The sequence below is a fragment of the Cyprinodon variegatus genome, unplaced genomic scaffold, assembly GCF_000732505.1.
Source record: "Cyprinodon variegatus isolate N-32 unplaced genomic scaffold, C_variegatus-1.0 Scaffold42, whole genome shotgun sequence".
NCBI classification, from domain to species: Eukaryota; Metazoa; Chordata; class Actinopteri; order Cyprinodontiformes; family Cyprinodontidae; genus Cyprinodon; species Cyprinodon variegatus.
The window spans coordinates 1,971,693-1,991,828 of record NW_015150495.1 but is presented as its reverse complement, the minus strand read 5'-3'; the positions used below and the strand labels follow the sequence as shown (position 1 = coordinate 1,991,828).

General features: G+C 37.7%; 1 protein-coding gene across 2 annotated transcripts in view; it reads left to right on the top strand.

The window, feature by feature from the left end:
* gpr158 (G protein-coupled receptor 158) overlaps window positions 1-20,136 on the top strand; it is a 104,225-nt gene that overhangs the window by 71,600 nt on the left and 12,489 nt on the right. For both annotated transcript variants that reach the window (XM_015370141.1, XM_015370140.1), the window contains exons 6-8: window positions 12,797-12,906; window positions 13,870-14,108; window positions 19,403-19,541. In XM_015370141.1, coding sequence (XP_015225627.1) covers window positions 12,797-12,906; window positions 13,870-14,108; window positions 19,403-19,541 — 488 coding nt within the window. The remainder of the gene's footprint in view (window positions 1-12,796; window positions 12,907-13,869; window positions 14,109-19,402; window positions 19,542-20,136) is intronic.

The following is a 20,136-nucleotide window of genomic DNA, read 5'->3' as shown; positions in this document are numbered from 1 at the left end:
GAGACATATAACAAACGTTTTTTAGTAATCACAACTTCCAGACAATCTCTCCAAACAAAGATAATGTCCTTTTAAAATCAACCAGTCCATGTCTTTATTACAGTAAGCCAAGAGAAATAGATAGAAAATTATCCATATTTGTCAAGGTTTGGTGGAGGTTGTTTGAGGACCCAAATGCAGAGATGAGTTTTGCTAATTTAATGAAATATCAAAAGGCAAACAGGGGCAAGAATACAAAATACTGAAAGACAAAAAAAGAAGATGCCAGGGAGAAACACACGCAGGAAGCCAAGTAACAACAAAGCAACAAAAAAAACAAGAAACCAGCAATGAGGAACTGCAGAGTGGTGTATATATGGGGAACAGAGGAAAGAATGGAATAATGAGCTGATATGGAGCAGATGTGGAAAGAAGTAACTAGAAGGGTGCCAAGGGGAAAGGAAACCGGCACAAGGGGGAAACAGAGAGTAACCAGAAAACACAACACTGCCAGAAAACAACTACAAAGACACAGAATTACAAAGAGACTAAAAATAAACCTAAACAGAGGGCAGAACCCTGACAATATTAACCTACAGGTCCAAACAATAAAAGCTGGCCATTGTTGGCCCATTTGATCAGTCCTAGCCAACTAATTACATAGAAAAAACAAAACAGCCTTAATATGGAAGTCTTTTTAGCTTTCACTATTCAATGAAAGGGTTTTGCCAACCTTATCATTGTTCATTTTTATGTCTATACAGCTTAATATTAGTATTACTCAGGAAGATGTTGGGACATTTTTTCATGCCACACTTGTGCAAATGGTCAGCTTAGCCTTAATAAAAGGGCTTCCCATTAGTGGCATGTTTCAGGGTTCTCCAGCTCATCAGGGGGGCTGATGAGCAACAGTGTGGGCAGAAGATAATGTATCCTGATGTGATAGGCCATGAAACAGACTGTCAACTGTTCCTCCAGCTTTCATTCAAGCTGCTCTGACGCTTTCAATCTGAAATACTGTAAGTAGTAAGAACAGTGCATTTTTTAGTCTCCACTTTCTCCTTCACCTCTCCCCAGAGAGCCAAAAAACACAGTAACTACTTGGAAGGTGAAGCTGCATGGTTATTTTAACTTGAACAGAGCAATTGAAGATATAGGAGATTAGAAGAAAAAAACAAAGATAGCAATGACGAACGTAGTCCTGCTGCTCCGCCTTAGATGTCTCTCTGTGTCCTGGCACGATGGAAATATCTCAGAATCTAAGCAGTGATGAGGAGTGAGGGGAATTGTGAGAGGCGGGTGTGACTCGGCTCCAGTCTTGCCTTGAGCAGAGGCCAAGCTGGATGTAATTTACACTCAGCCCACCTCAGGGAACAGCAGGAGAAGAAACCATTACCTCCCTCCAGAAAGGCCTTCCCATGCGGCAGGGAGTGTCAGCTTTCATATAAAAATGGATCCATTGCTATTACAAGATCCCACCTATCCTTAGTGACATTCCTTCCCTCTCAATCACACTGGTGGTGCTTAGGGAAAGAAAAGTAATGAGTGGGAGATGATGACCACTTAAACCGGGTCCATCTGGTTCCAGGAGCAAGGGTGAACCAGAAAGCAGTCTTCTTCATGTCAAAACATCAAACTAGCATGAAATCTTTGTTATGACAGAATAATTCCCAGGGCTGCAGTATCCCATTTTTATTGTCAGAAGGAGACAGACACTATAAATGTCTTGGAGTAATACCCCCCTCGTTTAGCTGGTAACAGTTTTGAAAGGAGCTGTCGTCACAGAAGGCTGAAATTCAGCACTGTCTGTTCTTTTGACTGGTGCTGGCTAATCTATTTTAGCTGTTATTGCAAACAAAAGCAATGTGTTTACATGCATCACCGACAGATGACTCATGGATACATTTTTTTTTTATTTTGACATTTTTATTTCAATAAGTGCTTTATTGTGAAGTTGCTCTTCTGCTCATCATACTCAACTGCCAAGAGAGACAATAACTCCATTCAGGCCGTAATTTTCAATATTCACACTGATTGACTGGCTGAATTTGGTTTACCAAAGTTAGACGCTATTACACTAGAAATAATAAACATCCAGACTGAGGACAGAGGAGTATTTTTACCTTCATGTAAGAGGTATATGATTACATGGCATGGAGATAGAGGCCTGACATCTTTGAGATCAATATTGTGAGACAATGACCTTCACAGGAAGCTAAATGGGTCTCAGAACCTTTCGTATGTCATGCTCATGTACATAAACATTTTTAACTTCTACATCTTGCAACTCTATTAGACACTTATACTTCTTTTATTCTCTGTTCCTAATAGCATGATTATGCTAAAAGAATCCACCGGCTTCCTTCCTGAAGTGCTATATTTTTAAATATCTCTTTTTTTTTCCTTGCCTGACAGCAAAAGCTAATTATCTAAAGCGTCCTGGCACAAAACACTTGGTGATATTCTCTGAGGTGTTTTCGGTCATGTCTGGGTGTTTTCCCATTTTCACATGAAACCCTTCAGGCTTTGTTTCTGTTTGGCTCTAACCCTGGTTCTGTTTATATTATTGCTTTAATTATGGCCTTAGTTGAGGGTCGCACTTACAGTAAGGTCACTGTTCCCTGGAGGACTGGCAAATTTCTAACCCAGTAAAGACAGTGAGAGGCAGTAATTAAGATACTAAGTATATAGGGATTTTATGTTATTTAATATCTAATTAAGTAACTCTTGGACTCAAATGTGTTTTTCTATAAATACACATCAAACAGAATTCATAATAAATGAAATTGTCGTTGTTCAAACTTTCAAGACAAATTTAATTCAAAATGTCATATTTTGGGCTTGTACAGTAGGTGGCGCTGTGGTTAGCGCGCACAACCCACGTACGGAGGCCTTAGTGCTCGACATGGCCGACCCGGGTTTGAGTCCGACCTGTGGTCCTTTGCTGCATATTTCTCCCTCTTTCCTGTCAGCCTACTGTCAAAATAATGGACCACTAGTGCCGCAAAAACTAAATACAGTTTAATCCGCTTATAGTGGTCACAGATATGGTAATCAACCGCTTATACAGATCAAAAGGCTTGGGACAGAGTAATTTCTATACAAATGCGGTTTAAATAATTTGTATATAGTAATCAAGAAATCTGCTTATAATGTTAATTTTTGGCCATTTTATGAATGTAAAATATATGCCAAAATAATTAATAAGTGGATCGAAAGTGATGACAGCACTCCGTCGTCAGAGCCCGTGACTGATGAGGACATCATGGCGGAGGTACAAGAGCGCTTTGGTGCAAGTACCAGTGCTGCGCACAGCAAGGAGAGGATGATGATGAAGAAGAGGAGACTGTATTACATTCCAGAGCTGAGATGAGGAATGCAGTTTGCATTTCAAAGACTGATCTCCTGCATGTTGGTTTAAAAAACTCTGACAGCAGATCCGCAACATAAAACAGACATGGGCTAGCTTTAATTTTCTGTAGCCTATGTAGTTATCTTCCATGTTGTTCTATGAAACCGGTTGTTTCAAACTTTATTTTCAGACTTGTTAAAATAAATGCACCGGCGGCACAGCAGAGCCGACGCTCAGCACATGATAAGTTACGTAGGCTACCGGAGTTATGTCTGCGCACATCGCAGTATACTGTACTTAAACTTGCATGGTACTGTAATAAAATTCAATAAATGAGGAAGCTATCTGTTTCATTCCATTTTTCTCATTGAAAAACAATACACATGGCATTTAGATGATATTCTGCATAAAAGATAAGTGAAATAACGGTAAATTCGGTTTTAGTAATCAACCGCTTATAGTGTTCAAATTGGCTCTGGACCAGTGTGACCACTATAAGCGGATTCCACTGTAAATAAAAAAAAAAAAAAAGTTTTTATATATATATAATAGTTTATTAAGAAAAACATTAAACTTCAGGTCAAACAATTTTGGTTAAAACTCTTAACTAATTAAGAGAACTCAACTTAAACTAAGTAGCTGCTATGTGTGCATAGAAGAAAAAGGCAAAAGAAAACTTTTGAAAACTGTTAATAAAATTATACATGGATATTATTGTTTAGCATGAATTTAATGCTTGAGAATCAAATTTTATCCTGAAGAGTTTTGAATGAGGTAATATGAATTGATAAAGTAAATTGAAGCAATTGGAATGTTTTCAAATCAATAAAAAAGTGCAAATTTTAGAGGTAAATAAATCTTTTGTGCAATCATATTTTATTTAAGTATTTGCCTACTAAAATCACAAACCATTTCAATTATTAATTCTTAACCTTCTGTGATTGTTCCCCAGGGAATAACCGTGGGTGGATCCCTTTAGGTTTTTATTCATCAAGACAAAGGAGCTAATAGCTAGCAGACATAAAGGGACACATTTAAAAGGACTCTTCAGTCATATGTTAGCAATCAAATGTAATAAGCGGTTCAGGAAATGCATATATGTTAACATCATACCAATCCTTAAGGCCTTATTGAAATAAAGTTTGTCATAATCATATAGACAATAGCTCAAAACATTTTAGCATCGGGTCACAGAAGTAGCATGTGGTCACCATTAATTTTTTCTGGTTCAATTTTCAAACATATTAATGAACTAAATGATCATAAATCATAAAAAACCTAAATTGTTTAGCGGGAAATGCTTGCCCTGTGTTTTGTCTGACTTGATGCCTTTGTTGATGTTTGTTTTGGTAAGCTGAGGCATCTCTGAGTTCAGGAAAATTCAGCATTTCCATACAGTGTTCTCTGTGATTGGATAACCTTGAATGGGAGGTTAGTTGTGTCCTTTTTAAACATTTTTTCTTTGAGTTTTTATGCACTAGGGGCTCCTTTTTTCAACAGTAGGCTGGCAGGAAACGGGGTATGAAAGATGGGGAGAGACATGCGGCAACGGATCACAGGCAGGATTTGAACCTGGGTCAGCCGCCTCGAGGACTAAGGCCTCCGTACATGGGTTGTGCACACTAACCCCTGCTCCTTCTGCATGCCTAGTTGTGTCCTTTTTTTTGAGGCCTCATGATTCCTCTAGTAGGGACCCTTTAGGCCTCTCATTCAGATGGTTCTTTAAGTCAGAGAATGTTGAAGAGAGTCTGTTTTACGGCAAGTTGGGTCTTTAAGTAGCCTGCAGCTCTACTTCACTTTTAACAGTCTGAAGAGTGTAGTTCCCAGTCTGCAGGGACAACCATTCAGGAGAGCTCCCAAATATGGCTTCCTCTGCTGAGTCCAAAGAAAGGGGGTGACTGGTGGTGGACCTAAAGCTTTGCACCAAGCACGACATGGATCACATATTTCAGAGAGGTGGCTTTAGACCTTATAATTTGCAAAGAAAACCTTCATGAACCTGGTTCCACTAATGTTTCAAATAATCATACTTCCTTAAGACACTTACAAGAACAATTTGATAAGTCATGCAACTGGTGATAATGCAGTGTGAAAACTAAATAAGAAGCCGTCAGTAATGATAAGACAGAACCTGAAGTACTGTAGTCTACCAGAATAGTGACATTTCTTGAAATATCTGAACTTGGAAACAGATATTTTTTTCCTAAAGTCTGTAAAAAAAAAAATAAATAAATAAAAAAAAAGCAAAAATGCTTTTAAATGTTATCTTGTGTCTATTGATTATGTCATTAAGAGAAATTGTGTTAGCTAACAACAGTGCTGGAAAGAAAAAACTTAAATACAAAAATGATAAGTTGAACCTTTGCTGTCTACTATTTACCATATATAGACCTGAAATCTTTAAACTCACAACCCACTCAACTGATTGTACGGCCTTCTTATAGCTGCAGAGGACCGCTAATCATGCATTTATTTAAGTCAGGTGGAGTTTTTAATCTTTTAAAAATTTTAATAAATGTATCCAAGCTATCAAATTTTGAGAACATTTGAGAAAATTCATGCCTCCATGCCAGTTTTTTGATTTTTGTTTTTATCAAAGAGAAGAAGGTGCTGAGCTAAAACAACATTTTAAAAAAAAAATCCTAAACAAGAGGGGACTCTACCAGCCCCTGAAACTATAAAGTATGTAAGCCAGCTGGTGGGTGTTGAAATTAAATGTGATTTTGGTGAAAAGATTATCACAAGTAAGAAAAGGAGCAAATCAGAAACCCTGTTTCTTGTCCTATCATGCCTTATTTAGCAACACCCAATTAACAGCTGGAGATAAATTTGTGTATGATAATTTAAATTCTGTGAAACTTGACTCACTCCGTATTCTCATCATTCAGTGTTTTACATTTTATTCACTTTTATGTAATCATATATTTAATTGGTGTGTCTTGATACATTTTGTCAGCCATTAAGTTTCATATATGTGTATGGTTTGCTCTTTACAAGAAAATAACATTGCTGTTGTTTTTTTTGTTTTGTTTTTTTTTTTTAAACATAAATGCAAAAATGTAATATTAAGCTAATTAAAATGTACTGTTTAATATTTTTATTTTTATCTTGCAAGCCAGATGAATCTTGTGAGCGTTTTGATTTTTTTTTCAGGAGCAGATGCTTTAGCCTCGCTACAGAACTGTTTGTGACCAATGAAATTCAGTGACTTTTTAGATGTCAACCAGAGGTGGATAGCTGAAAGAAAAAAAAACATGGCTTAGTGTGTTTTAGCTGTGATACTCTTTTATTTCTTTGTGGAAAATGAGCGCAAAGACGCATTCTTTGCCGTTCTAGATTGGGGAGATGTTTACTCCTTCCTCTCAACCGGATTTGGTAAGAGTTTAATTTCTCCGCTAGTTGTGAAACAAATCAAGCTGCTTCTGTGATTGGTTGAAACTCCTCCTGGGAGGCAGGTACCCATCTGCTAGAAGAAATGTACTGAATGTCCCTCCCATCTGGGAACACTTTCAACATGAGGCTTTTCGGATTGATACCATGTAGTTCCATTTGAATTCTACACAATCAATCTTGCTTATGCCAGGTATGTTTTATTTAGCTATCTAAATCCCCTCAATATATATATATATTTGGCTGTTATAAGTTTTTACTGGTGTTATACCAGAAATTAAGGAGATTGCATGAAGAAAGAATTAATGGAAGTAAACAAAAAAAAGTATTTTACGTGTACATATTATTAAACATGGTAGGAATTTCAATATCAAATAAAATATAGAGTAAAGAAAATGGGGTATTTGACTTTAGAAGAGATTACAGCAACATAGCAATGCACTTCCAACCAGTTTTTGACAGACCATCACTTTTTGGAAAAACGATTGCCATGTTTCGGTGGGTAGTCAGAAATCGATAAATCCTTCAGACACTGGCATTTAAACCATGATTGCACAACTTTATGAAAGTGCAAAAACCCAATACGTCCGTGCTTTGCCTCATTATGGAACTCCACATTTCTTTGTTCATAAGGTTTTGCATGTAGCACAACTTACAAAGAAGCAACCCTCTGCAATGTTTACAACATTTAGTGCATGCTTTTACTTTGAAGCCTAGATATGAGGTGAACACTCTGTGGTTACCAGGGTAACGACAGCTGGAAACCAGAGAGGGCACTGATTGCAGCACAGAATTTAATACATTTAACAATGAAACAGATATATATATATATATATGTATTGTATCTACAAGATCTTTTAAATACGACAAACATCTATGGTGAGACAGTCGCCTTTTTTAGCAGTTTCAGATCATGATTTCTGGTTCCACTAGAAGATATAAAAAGGTTCACGACCAAAATATGCAGCATGTCTTTCTTATCTTTTTTTATTATAGGCATTTGTTGTTTATAATCCAATTTTAATACAAAGAAACAACAATGTTATCTATTGTCTAAAGTAGAAATTTTATTGCATTCACAAAAGAGGTACTGTAACTGGTCAGATAAAACACCCTAATATGCAAACCTGGTCAGGTTTCAGGAAAAGATTTAAACCTAATTGTCTTCTAAGGGTGTATGTTAATAAGATCTTTCACTTTTACAGCCTCATATACATAGACACAGTCTGAGTACTGTTTGATCCCTTTGCTTAGACGCTCCTGCACCCTTTATGCCCAGCACTTAGCATTGATTTTTAATGGGAGGTTTAAGAAGTGAAGGGGGGCAGAAACTGATCTCACTCTTTATGCAAGCTGACGTTAGGAGAAACCTATCTAAAGATCGAGGGCCAGCTGTTTCCCAGAAAGTCTCCTAATGCAAAGGGCATCACTAGAAAAGCTTGGGTAATGAATTTCTAAGCAGCATGGGGAGACCTCAGGACCAAGATGAAGTTTGAGGACAAAGACTGTGCTCATGTTCTATAGAATGATTTATTATTTCAGTGCCTTTTTTCACTTATGTTAGACATAATGGATTTTTTTTATATTTAATGTGTAGCTCATTTGGTTTAATTAATCTCTGAGATCGAAGAATATCTCTTCTTTTTTTTGGAATTTGCTGTTTTGCATCTCCCTACAGTCTTGTTCAATTTTTTTCAAAGGGGAATGCACATTGTGTTTTTTTTAGGTCACATAATTGATAGAATTTGCTGGGTTTTACACTCATTGATAAAAACCAGACCAGAAATAGCATAAAAACCTTATAATTTCCATGGTGTTGGACACACATGTCATCTTAATTTTTACTTTTTTTACACTAAATTGTCTCAGATCATCAAACTAATTTTAATATGAAGTGAGTGAAAAAGTGAAAGTGAAAAACAAAACAAAAAAATCCAAACCAACTTGGCCCTTAATGAAAATGCAACCCTCCAACTATTAACTGTGTTTAACTATATTATTTCTTCTTATTCCAACAGGCACAACCAGTCCGATTAATGCCACTCAGATTCAATAAACCTTTTAAATAGAACCTGACTGTTGACATGAAGTAGACAAAAAGCAACTCATTGTTGCCTGAATTTTTCAGTTTCATAGACATCATTGTGCTATTCAAACATAAACTCCCGACTGAAGATGAGCAAAAAACATATTTTCTTTATTTAGATAAACCTTGTTTTTCAGGGAGAATTGTATTCAATGTCCCCTTAACTCACCAATAATAAGACCTACCTTAAATAACATGCAGCTTCTGTTTGGAAGTTAACTTAAAGGAGTCATCACCTCTCCCCTATTTTCCCAGGTGCATTTTACTCAGTTTTCCTGCAACCTCTTGTGTCCCAGTGGGCTCAAATGTGCGTCAGGATGATGCACAGTACCTGTCCAGGTTGCAATCCGTTAATCAGCTTTTGATCTCTGTTTTAAAAAGAGGTTCCCTGTAAGGAGCCAAAAGGTTTATATACATTAGAATATGAATTAAAACACCTGGTAAGTAAAATTAAAACGTCAGCATTCATTATTTGCCCCCATCCCTCTAGAGAAGCTGAGTCAACCATGAGGCACTCGGATTGAGTCAGAGGTTTCTGTTCTGTTGGCTGGAGGGTGAAGATCCACGCTATCGCTCTTCTGTTGGTTCCTCCGTGTCCCTCTACTGACTCAAACCCAGTGAGCGCTAATATTCGCATGCCTGCGTCTTTGCCACTGCCAGAGGGAACGTATTAATGCCTCAGCTAATCCGATTACCATTAACAATCCCACAGGGGAAATCACTGCACATCTGCAGCGGACAGATAATTATGTCGCCTCAGATGTTTGTTTCTTTCTTTCTTCATTCTCGCTCTTTTAATGTCGCTGGAAGGCCATCGGTGTTTAGTTTTCTCTTTTAATTTTTTTTTATTTGGCAGCATGAATTGGCCAAATTCCAGAGTGTTTGTGGGCCTTGTGCAGAACATATGGGTTGATGCCCTCCTCTGGGTCTCAAAGGTAAAGTTTTGTGTGATATCGAAACCCTTCAGATGTTCTGTTCAAATAATGCCAAGAACCACGGCTGGGCCAAGACTACTTGAAACCCTTAGCCAAATGTAGTTTCTGCTGTTTATTTTAACCAATAATATCCATTGTTATCCATTGATCTGAATATCATGCCATAATAGTCAGATCATTCACACACCTTAGTAACTTTAAGTTGTATACAATGCCAGCCCATGGAACAGTGTGATAATCAATTTTATGCATTTATATGGTATAATATTTGATCAAATAACCTTTGGAATGTCATGTATTGTATTATGGACACACGTTCATCTGGCTGAGTTAGGATAAAAGAAGAAGGTGTTATTCTAGCTAAAATCAATGCCAAACGGTTTACGCTGCACAAGTTAAAAAATATAAGAAATAAACAACACAACTAATTAATCTCCAGGTCAAGAATATTTTTGATAGAACCTCTTAGCTAAGTTAGTGAAACTCAACTTTAATTAATAACTGCTTTGTACACATAGAAGAAAAAGGCAAATGAAAATAAAAAGGCTGCAATTATATCACAGTTAATTGGGTTCATGTTTTAAAGTCTATCTTTAAGAATTTCCAATTAGGTTAAATTAGCTTTGAATTCTAATTTAAAGCAACTGTTGTTTTTTTAACCAATTCACAAAGCAAATCCCAGGTGTCAATTAAACAATATATGGTTAAATAATATTTTACTAAATGATTTGTCTGATCAGAAATCAAAAACAGTTAGATCTGATTCTTAACCATTGCTTATTCCTGAGGAAATAACAAAACAAAATGGCTGTGTCCGAACATCTGCCCTAACCCCTAGATCCCTCAATCACTATGTAGAGTGAGGACTATATAGTGGACTTTATACAACAACAATTACAGTACATTTATAAAAGTAACAAATCTAATTATACGAAATCAGACCTAGTTAAATCAGACAAATATTGAAATATTAGGCATGTTAGTTAACTGTGGTAATAAAATAGTTATCTGAAACCAGATAGAAAAATAATTAGCTCTATGTTAATTGGCCACAAGACCAATATCCTTTTTATCTCTGTATGAGTAATGGTTTCTCCATTTTAAAGTTATACTAATGTAAAAATGAATAGTTTTATAGACTTGTTTAGTTAACTGTATTTATATAGAAATAATTACTTGTGCAACAAGCGGCCAATTTATCGTTCTTGGGCCCTGAGGCCCCGTATTAATTTTTTTCCCTTTTCAGGGTGACTTTCCAGTCGTGTGAAATGTTTTAGATAGGGCCAAGTTTCAGCCTCATCATGCGTCCTGCTTCATGTAGTATACAGTGGCTAACAAGGAGCAATTAGCCTCTCATGACCACCTCCCAATCAGGAATCAGGAATCATAATGCTGGGAAAAAATAAAAGATGTTTGAAATTCAGTCAGCCTTCATAAGCTGTCGTGAGAAAATCCTGCTGTTGGAGCAGAGCTACGGGCATCTACGAGCCGATTCACCAGATTGACGAGTCCGACCAGCGCCATCACTCGGTACTGAGTCTGACGTGTGGTTTTTGGACATACAATATGAGCAGTTAGATCGAATCAGAGCGTCGGGCTTTTCAGTGTAAGAACATACATTGTGAGCTGTAAACTTTTACGGTAAATTCTGCGGTTTAGTTGCAACGTTTGAGCTGTAGCTGAGTAGAACGATTGCAAATATTGTACATTGTATGCCCGCCTTAGCAGTCACTTAGTATCCTTATGCCTTGGGCCATTCCTGCCAAGAGTGGTTATGAATTGCCAGTGAATGTTTTAACTGAGTAGGGCCAATTATGAACTTCTCTTTAGGAACACCCTGCTTGACTTCTTGTGTCACTGATCCTATCAAAAGTTGTGACATAGACATTTTAGTTGCATTATTAATAATATGCATTTCTTTAAATGGGAGTAATGAGTGGCATTCTTGTACAAAAAATAGGAAAAAGTGTTAAGTCAACTGAGTGTCAACTGACTCTAAGAATTAGGGAGAGATTCAAAGACCTTGGAGGGTATTGAGAATGGCTGTCCAAAGAAGAGTCTGGGGCCATTTTGTGGCCTCTGATTTATTGTTTGTGGCTCCTGCAAACAGCTCAATCCTTCATGGGGAGATTGTCACTTTTTGGAGCAAGGTTTTCGCCGGTTAAAACATCTTGCATTGGCAGTGGTCCGGTAAAACATAAAGTTACTTGATTTTATAAAGAAAAGTTTGGGTTTTATTTGGTTTTATTTCAGCTACATCGTTAATAGGACCATAAGCATTCAATCTTGTTTACTCAATGGAAAGTTTAAAATAAAAAAAAAAAGCTTCCTTGGGTTTAAACTTTAAAATCTCAGTGTAAATACCACAGATCTAAAGTGATTGGGGAAAGAAGAATGGTGAAACATGTCTCTCGTCAGGCTGTAACCATGTGAAATACCATAGAAAAACACTGAGTGTTGTCTGTCTCACTGACACAGGGATGGGGGGTAGAGAGTATTAATAGCGGGGGTGTCAATAATTGTGGCCGGTGCTGCGTTTCTTATTAGAGCAGAGAAATAAGCTTTGGTTGAGTTAGATGCTACATCTGCCTTCCCTGCATGATAGCTGAAGCATGAACAGATTCCATCTGCTGGTTTGTCTGAAAAAGTCTGAATCTCAGGAGGCTATTCAACTTCATGATAAAAGTTTTATTCTCCTTGTTTATCGAGTCAGAGATGATTAATTTTACAGCCCTACAACTTTAGCTTTGATAGCATAGGAGTGTAAGAATGAATGCAATCTGTTTTGAATGATGTGGGAGAACATGCAACCAGCACAAAATGAGCAGCAAGGTCAAGCAGTAAATGAAACTGCCAGAAACCCTGCAGTGTTGCATGTGATGCTACATCAGAACGGTTTGAACAAACATTTGAATAAAATTATCTGTGTTTATAGAGTGGTTTACTGAGATTGCAGTGAAGCTCCAGCTTCCTGTGAGAGAATTTAATTTCCCAACAACAGAGCGTCCTTTATCTTTCACATGGTAACCCTCAATCATTTTCATTTCTTTTAAGGTTGGGATTCTCTACTTCCATCCAAGCATTTTCCGCTGCATCCTGCTGCGTTGGGTTCGACTTCTGGGCTTTGCCACTGTCTACGGGACACTCACTCTCAAGCTCTACAGGTATTGTCCATTATTCACCGCTACAATCACCTCCCGGACAATATTGACTTTATCCAGAGCAATTACCTTGAATCTTACATTTTAAATTCCGGGAAAAGCGAGAGTCAAGAGATTGGGTATTTCTCAGCCACTTCATCACCAGACTTTACAGTGGATCCTCTGCCAAGATAAAACAATTAGGAAAATGCAGGACTCTCTGGATCTGGCTGACCTCTAAGAAATATAGAGGACTTAGAGATGAATATGTGAGAGAAAAAAGGAACTAGCTGTGCTAATTCGGCAGTGATTAGCAGTATAAAACAAAAGGAAAAAAACAAACATCAGCATTTGAGTTGTGTTTAAAGAGGAAAACCTGTTGTGTGGGTCTTTTTTTCTTTGAAATATGGATCTGTCAAAAGTGGAAATGGAGATTAAGGGAATGAGGGTAAGTGATGCCTTATAAGTGGACACTAACGTACTGTGTGGATCAATTTTTGATGGGGGGCTCATTAGTGGGGAGCGCTGTGGAAATTACATCAATGTTGCTTTGAAGGGCAGAGTCTAAGAATAGCAGGGTGGTCATGTGTTTTAATGTATCTTGCACAATCATGTGTTTGTACTTAGAGACCCTTTTCAGTGCAACCCAGTGAATATGCTGGATCAAAATGTGTTTCTGGAAGCTGGGAGCTTAGGTGCAACATTCTCTAATTGAGGCTTTTCCCAATCTTCCCTTAGGAAACAATAAGCATGAAAATGATTCAATAAAATAAGAGATGTTTAAATCTCAGCATTTTACTGGGAAATGTGGGAAATTGAAATAAACCAAAACAAAAAAGGAAAATAAGAAATAAGGAAAGAATTAAACCATATTATGTAAATAATCATCAAGTATTAGATTAGACATGGGAAAATTGACATTCTGGCGCCACACATGGTTATCCTTTTTTTCTGCAGAATCTTTAATGTGAGTCTCCTCCTCCGCAGGGTGCTGAAGGTTTTCCTATCCCGGACAGCTCAGAGGATCCCCTATATGACCAGCTGGCGAGTGATGCGCCTGCTGGCCATCATCCTGCTCATCGTCTGTTGGTTCCTGGTGGCTTGGACATCTGCCGTCTGTCAGAACCCAGACAGGAAGTTGGCCCTCATTGATGTAGGCTACACGCCTGATGGTAGTCAGTTCGGCATGTGCCTCCTGGACCGCTGGGACTACATGATGGCTGTTGGTAAGTCTGTAGTCCGCCCTCTGCGTTTGCAGGGTGCATGAGTACACTAGAACATGAGTTCTCTGAGATTTGGCCTTTAGAGTCATGTTATTAAGACTGGGTAAAGTTTGCCTGATCATCAAGGAATATATTTTGCAGAACTGTTTTTACTCTGATTTAAATATATCACTCAAGAATTTGGAGATGTACTTGCTGGTGTTGGATTGATGACTTGTGGAATGACCCAAGTGAACTCTTTCTTGAGGTCATGAACTAATGGATGGACATTCTCTTGCAGGTCCTTAAAGGCAAACTGTTGGTTTTGTGATCTAAAGAGTTAAAGCATATCAGGTCAATATAAAGCACTTCACACTATCGATGCTAACAGCGGGGCTCTCGTCTTGAATTACCGACTATGTTAGTTGGGAGATGATGGAACGTCATTGACCAGGTCATGTGACTTAGAAGAACGTATGGCTTTACTTATATCGTCATGGAGCTCATGTTTTTGCCCTATTATTTTTCCGCCTGCTTGACTACTAGTCATGGCTGGAGGAAGGAAAATTTTAAACCTTCCGAGGAGCCTCAAAATAGAAAACATGAAAGGGGTCGTGGCGGAGTATAAATAAGAGTCGATTATGGAAAAGAGTTTCTTCGTTGGCACAGGCTGAAAGAAGAAGCTGGATGTAAAACTATTTTCTCAATTTTATTATTAGACTTTGCTCCTATAATACAGTCCTATATCTTTGTTATTATTTTCGATTTTTAGTAGAAGCAAAATACGGGCAGATAAAGCAGGCAGGGCATAAGCTAAATCTAAGCGACCCAGGGGCTCTTCACTTTACCTGCACCGCTATTCTTCCCTACATCACAGTCTGATCTGCCTCGACGGTGCTCTCCAGAGAGCAGCAGCATTTCTCACGCCCTTCTTGCTGAACGCAGATGCCTAACGCGGCCCCCAATCAAAAGACTTGGGAGGTTGGCTGATTGTTTGTTGCATTTTGTGACAGTGCTGCAGCACTTGTGGCCACTAGGGGGCGCTAGACATGAAGGTTACAGGTCTATTGCCCCTAGTGGCCAAAGGTTACACAACGTACCTTTAAGAAAAAAACGAAAAACAGCCACGGACCATCACACCACAAACACCATGTAAGAGGACTGGAATGTAGTTTTAGTTTTGTGATGATGATCAATGATACACAGATGTACAGTAAGACAAAATCTTTCAAAGAAGTTAGTCTTTGGTTGCATGATGTTTTTGGCAAACATGGGTTAAAAGTTTTTTATCCTTTTTTGCCACATCCTTTTTTTTATTTGAGTTATTCTCCCATTATGTTCAGTCCTTGTCTTATAGCTCAATCTTAAACTCTGGCCTTAAGTGACACAGTCAACGTCTGCACTTTTTTTTGGTAATGGGTCTTTAATGCTTGCATGGACTAATCTTGTTCACATGACCATCTTTGGAAAGGTCCACACTGTTCTATGTTTTGTCTTCATTGATAATCGCAGGGATAACCAAAGCCTTAAAAGATGTTTGTAACCCTTTCTCCAAGTTGGTGATAACTGTTTTCTGCAATTAGTTTAACTTGGGGTGTGATGTTTGCTTTTTGAGATATTATAGCCTGCTTCAGCTCATCAGACTGGCTCTGTTTTGAGGGATACCAAAAGTTTGTTAATAATTAAGTCTTGACCTGGATAGTAACGTTGGAAGCAGATGTCCAAAGATGTTTTATTGTCATAATAAATGGAGTCATCCTTTACAATTTTTTTTTTATTAGGGCTCTCTTTGATGTTTAAATCTTTTTAATGATGTGAACCACTTAAGACAAATAATTAGAAAAAGAGGAGACGTAATTTTGTGCTATGTATGAAAATCCAGCTGCAAAGTATCAAGATATGTGTTATTTTTGCATCGCTGAGTTGCAAACTTTTTATACAGGTACAAAATATCTATAACCGCAACTTTTTTCACTGCTTTGGTTGAGAGGAAGACAGCAGAGGAAGGAAGATGAGAAATCAAATACCCTCATCTGTTGTCTCCCGTGCTTCATGCCTGCTAGCCAAGTCTTTATATGACAGAAAAGTAGCTCCTCACAAACAGATGGGCCACAAGCAGAGACACCATGCTGTGCTACTGTATACTGAGCATGCACTCTCATTCTGTTCATTAGGCGGTAAAAATAGGATTTGCAAGTCAGCTCTGTCTCTGCCTGAACACCAGCGCAAACACACAGGGAAACAATAAATCTTTCAGATTTTATGAAATACACCTGCTATGGCTCACAGTCTAAAGTCTAATACTGCTGCAGTGCTGTGGGTTTAATTTTCTGTCTTGCTTTGAAATAATAGGGTAAATTTAAGGGAGCCTACAGCAAAGGGATCCTAACTGAGTGGGCTAACAAATACAGCAGAAAACTGCTCTTTCAGCAATAATATTCTTTGAGTATAGAAAAAAGAACTACATGGAATACTGCTGACCTTTCGGAAACGGTTAGAATTTAGTGTTTTGGCATTATCAATAATTTAAACATGCTCTATGACACTACAAAGAAATAAAATCACTCCCTTAAATCTAAAAAAGAATCTATGGCTTTCATCAGTTCTCAATTTATCTTTTTTCTTCAAGTGGACTCAGCTCTAACCCCCAGGTGATTTGATATGTGATATTCTTTTTTTTTTTTTTGAAATTAAATTTTTTTTATTTAAGGAATCAAACAAATACGGAACAAAGCTTACATGGTATATATAATATGCAGAAAATAAAAGCTTACAACACACGGTCAGTCAATTTAGGTAAAAATACAAGGTAAAAAAGTACCCGTTTCTTTTTTACACTTCCAGACAACATTGCTATTTATTAATCCTATTCTAAACAGTCTGCATGGGGTCCTGTAGAACCTATGTAGAATTTTGTATTGAATAAATTTACACCGTACTTCTTTGATGTATTTACCATTATTGACCAATATTTGTTCCCAAGTGTCCTTGTCTATATCACATTCAATGTCTCTTTGCCAGATAACTCTTAGGTTTTCACATGAGCTACGGGTTCAAAAAGCTGTTTTATTGTAAAACACTGAAGCCCTGTGATTAACTGGCCATTGCAGAAGCTGCACAATTACATTGTCTTCTTCTGTTGTTAGATTTATTTTCAATATGCACTGTCTAATCTGCAAGTACTTCCAGAAGTCACTGTTTTCTTGCAGATTATACTCCTGAACAAGATCAGCAAATTATTAAATAATACCCTCACTGAAAAAAATCGCCAATTGTGTGGATTCCATTTTCTAACCACTTTCTCCAAAACACAGTGCGTTTACCTTAATTGCATTTATTTTAATTTTGGGATTGAGCCACAGAGAGGAATACTGCTGTTTGTAATGTTAGAGTTTGTGTAGCTTGTGGATCCTTGCCCACACTTCCTTAGAGTGTTGGATGACTGGATTTCTGTCCTCTTCTAAGCCAGTTACCTGTTGGAATAACAGCTGTCTGTGGTGAAATGGTGTGGCAAGAGTCTGTTCTATAATAATTTACAGATTTAAAAGATCGATTTTATTGCAATATTGTGGGACCAACTAACTGTTCAAATTATAAATGAAGTTTAAAAAATATTCAAACAATAAACTGAGTTTTTCATATCTCATAAGTTATCAGTGTCTTGAAGCTAGTGCCTTAGTGAAACAGCATTCGCTCAAAAGATTATATGTACTGTATAACAGAATCCGACAAAAAAAGAAAAAACTTTTCTTTCAGAGTCCACTCAGTGTGTTCGAGTGTTAAATATTTGCAAACCTAACTCTGTGTTATCTCTTTTAAACTAGATGGAAGTGCAAATTTTGAGATAGCCTTAGTAAGTAAAAATTTAAGAGGGCTTCTGCTTCCTGTTTGTATAAAAATCTTTGTGTTGTCTCTTCTTTTTTGAATGATGCAATCTCCATGCATTAGAGGGCAGTCAACCCTTTTATATTTCTGCAAATTACAGAAAAAAACAATAAATTTGGGGACGCAAAGAACAAAGCTTTATGTATGACACAGATTTACAGGAAGAAAAAAAAAGCACCTGCTTAAAGTTTGTGGTAATATTTGCCACATGATGAGACAACAATAAAATGGATCAGGGGTATTATAAAAGATATACCGTAGCTAAACTTTCATCTAAGCTGGACTTGCCTGGCAGTTGTTTAAAATATCAATTCTATTTCAAATTGTGTTTACAAAAAAAAAACAGAATACAAAATTATGATTAGAAAACAGACAAAAATATGCTTACTATGCAATAATTAACGATAATGATTAACCTTTCTTTAGGAAACATAGTTCTGATCAGCTGTTGAGCTAAGTGTAAAAATATTTACAGCAGGGGGTTTTAACATGAAATTATATTGTAAAAGTTGCAGCGGCATGTGTTATCCTGCTTCTAGGGATTGAAATCCTACTCTTTAGTTATTAGTTATTATTATTATTACTATTTTGTTGGCCGTTCAATCTGCCCTAGAGCTGTTAGTATATGCTAAAAGTTGTTTTAAAGCGCTTTTTTGTTTTAGAAAGTTTACAAAATTATTCATCAGTTTTTGTTTGCTGCGTCTCAACTTGGAACTGAAGGTCAAATGCTCAAGATGGATGGGCGTGGGCCCTGCAGCGGATAGTGAGGGCAGCTGAAAGGATCTTTGGTTTCTTAATTTTCTTGGTTTCAGCGCTGCTGCAGATGACAATAATCAATAATCAGGCAAAGACACAAGCAAAATGCTGTCTTATTTCATTTTTTGCTATTATGCAGTTAAACCTCAATAACTAGGTGTAACTCTGAACAGGTTTGTATTAAAAACCTCCCAACAATGTGTTAATTTGAGTCAAATGGTTCCAAATAGATAGTTTCAAAAAAACCTTTTCTTCTCTAACTGTGTTCTACCGCTCTATATTGGCAACTAATGCGCCTCTTTAATAAGAAAGAAAATCAATTTGAGCAATTCCAGCTAAATGAAGCTGTGTGTAGTGACGCTGTGCCTCACAAGTGGTTCAGCTGCACAGTTGAAACAGGTCGCAGCAGGTTGTTTACCTCAGTTGGGCTTTGGTATCTTAGAAACATATAAACTGCGCCATAACGAAGGAGCTCAGGGATTTATTTATTGTCAAGAGAATAAAACCACAGCTGCAACCAAAAGGTTTGTTGAGCATGTGTGTGTGTGTAGTATAGTGGAGTATGGGGATTGAACTGGGAAAGTCTCTGGTTGTTGAACTTTGATAAGGATTGATGGTCAGCCTGTTGACGATGCTTATGATGACTTTTATTTTCCTTTTATGCTTTCCTTTTACAGCTGAATTCCTCTTCCTGCTGTGGGGCGTGTACCTTTGTTACGCCGTAAGGACCGTGCCCTCGGCGTTCCATGAGCCTCGATACATGGCCATTGCTATACACAACGAACTTGTGCTTTCATCTATCTTCCATGTAATCAGGTAATTACGCCCAGTCATCTAGCCACATTAGCTCATATAGTTAAAATAAGTTACTTGCATACCCCACATAAGAACACACATTATAATTTAGGGGTTGCGTCCTTTGAAGTTAGCTACGTAGCCCTGTTCGCCTAGAAAAAAAAAAAAAAAACATGAAGCAAAGCGATCATCTGTGAACTGAGACCACCTAACTTTCCCCAACTGTGTCATGTCACCCTCACATCAGCGTCACTCCGGTTGCCTAGCAACATTCTTTGGTTTAATTATTTGCAGAAAAACTATTTTCTTTTTGATAATATTAAAACTTCAGGGAATCTAGAGGAACTGCATGGAGTTTGCATGTTCTCCCTGAGCATGTGTGGGTTCCCTCTGCGTACTCCGGCTTCCTCCCACAGGCCAAAAACATGACTGTTAGGTTAATTGGTTTCTCGAAATTGTCCTTAGGTGTGAGTCTGTGTGAATGGTTGTTTGTCTCTGTGTTGCCCAGCTGGGCTGGCAACCTGTCCAGGGTGGACCCCACCTCTCACCCGTAGACAGCTGGAGATAGGCACCAGCACCCCTCGACGCAAAATGGATGGCAAAAACCATCAGGCTG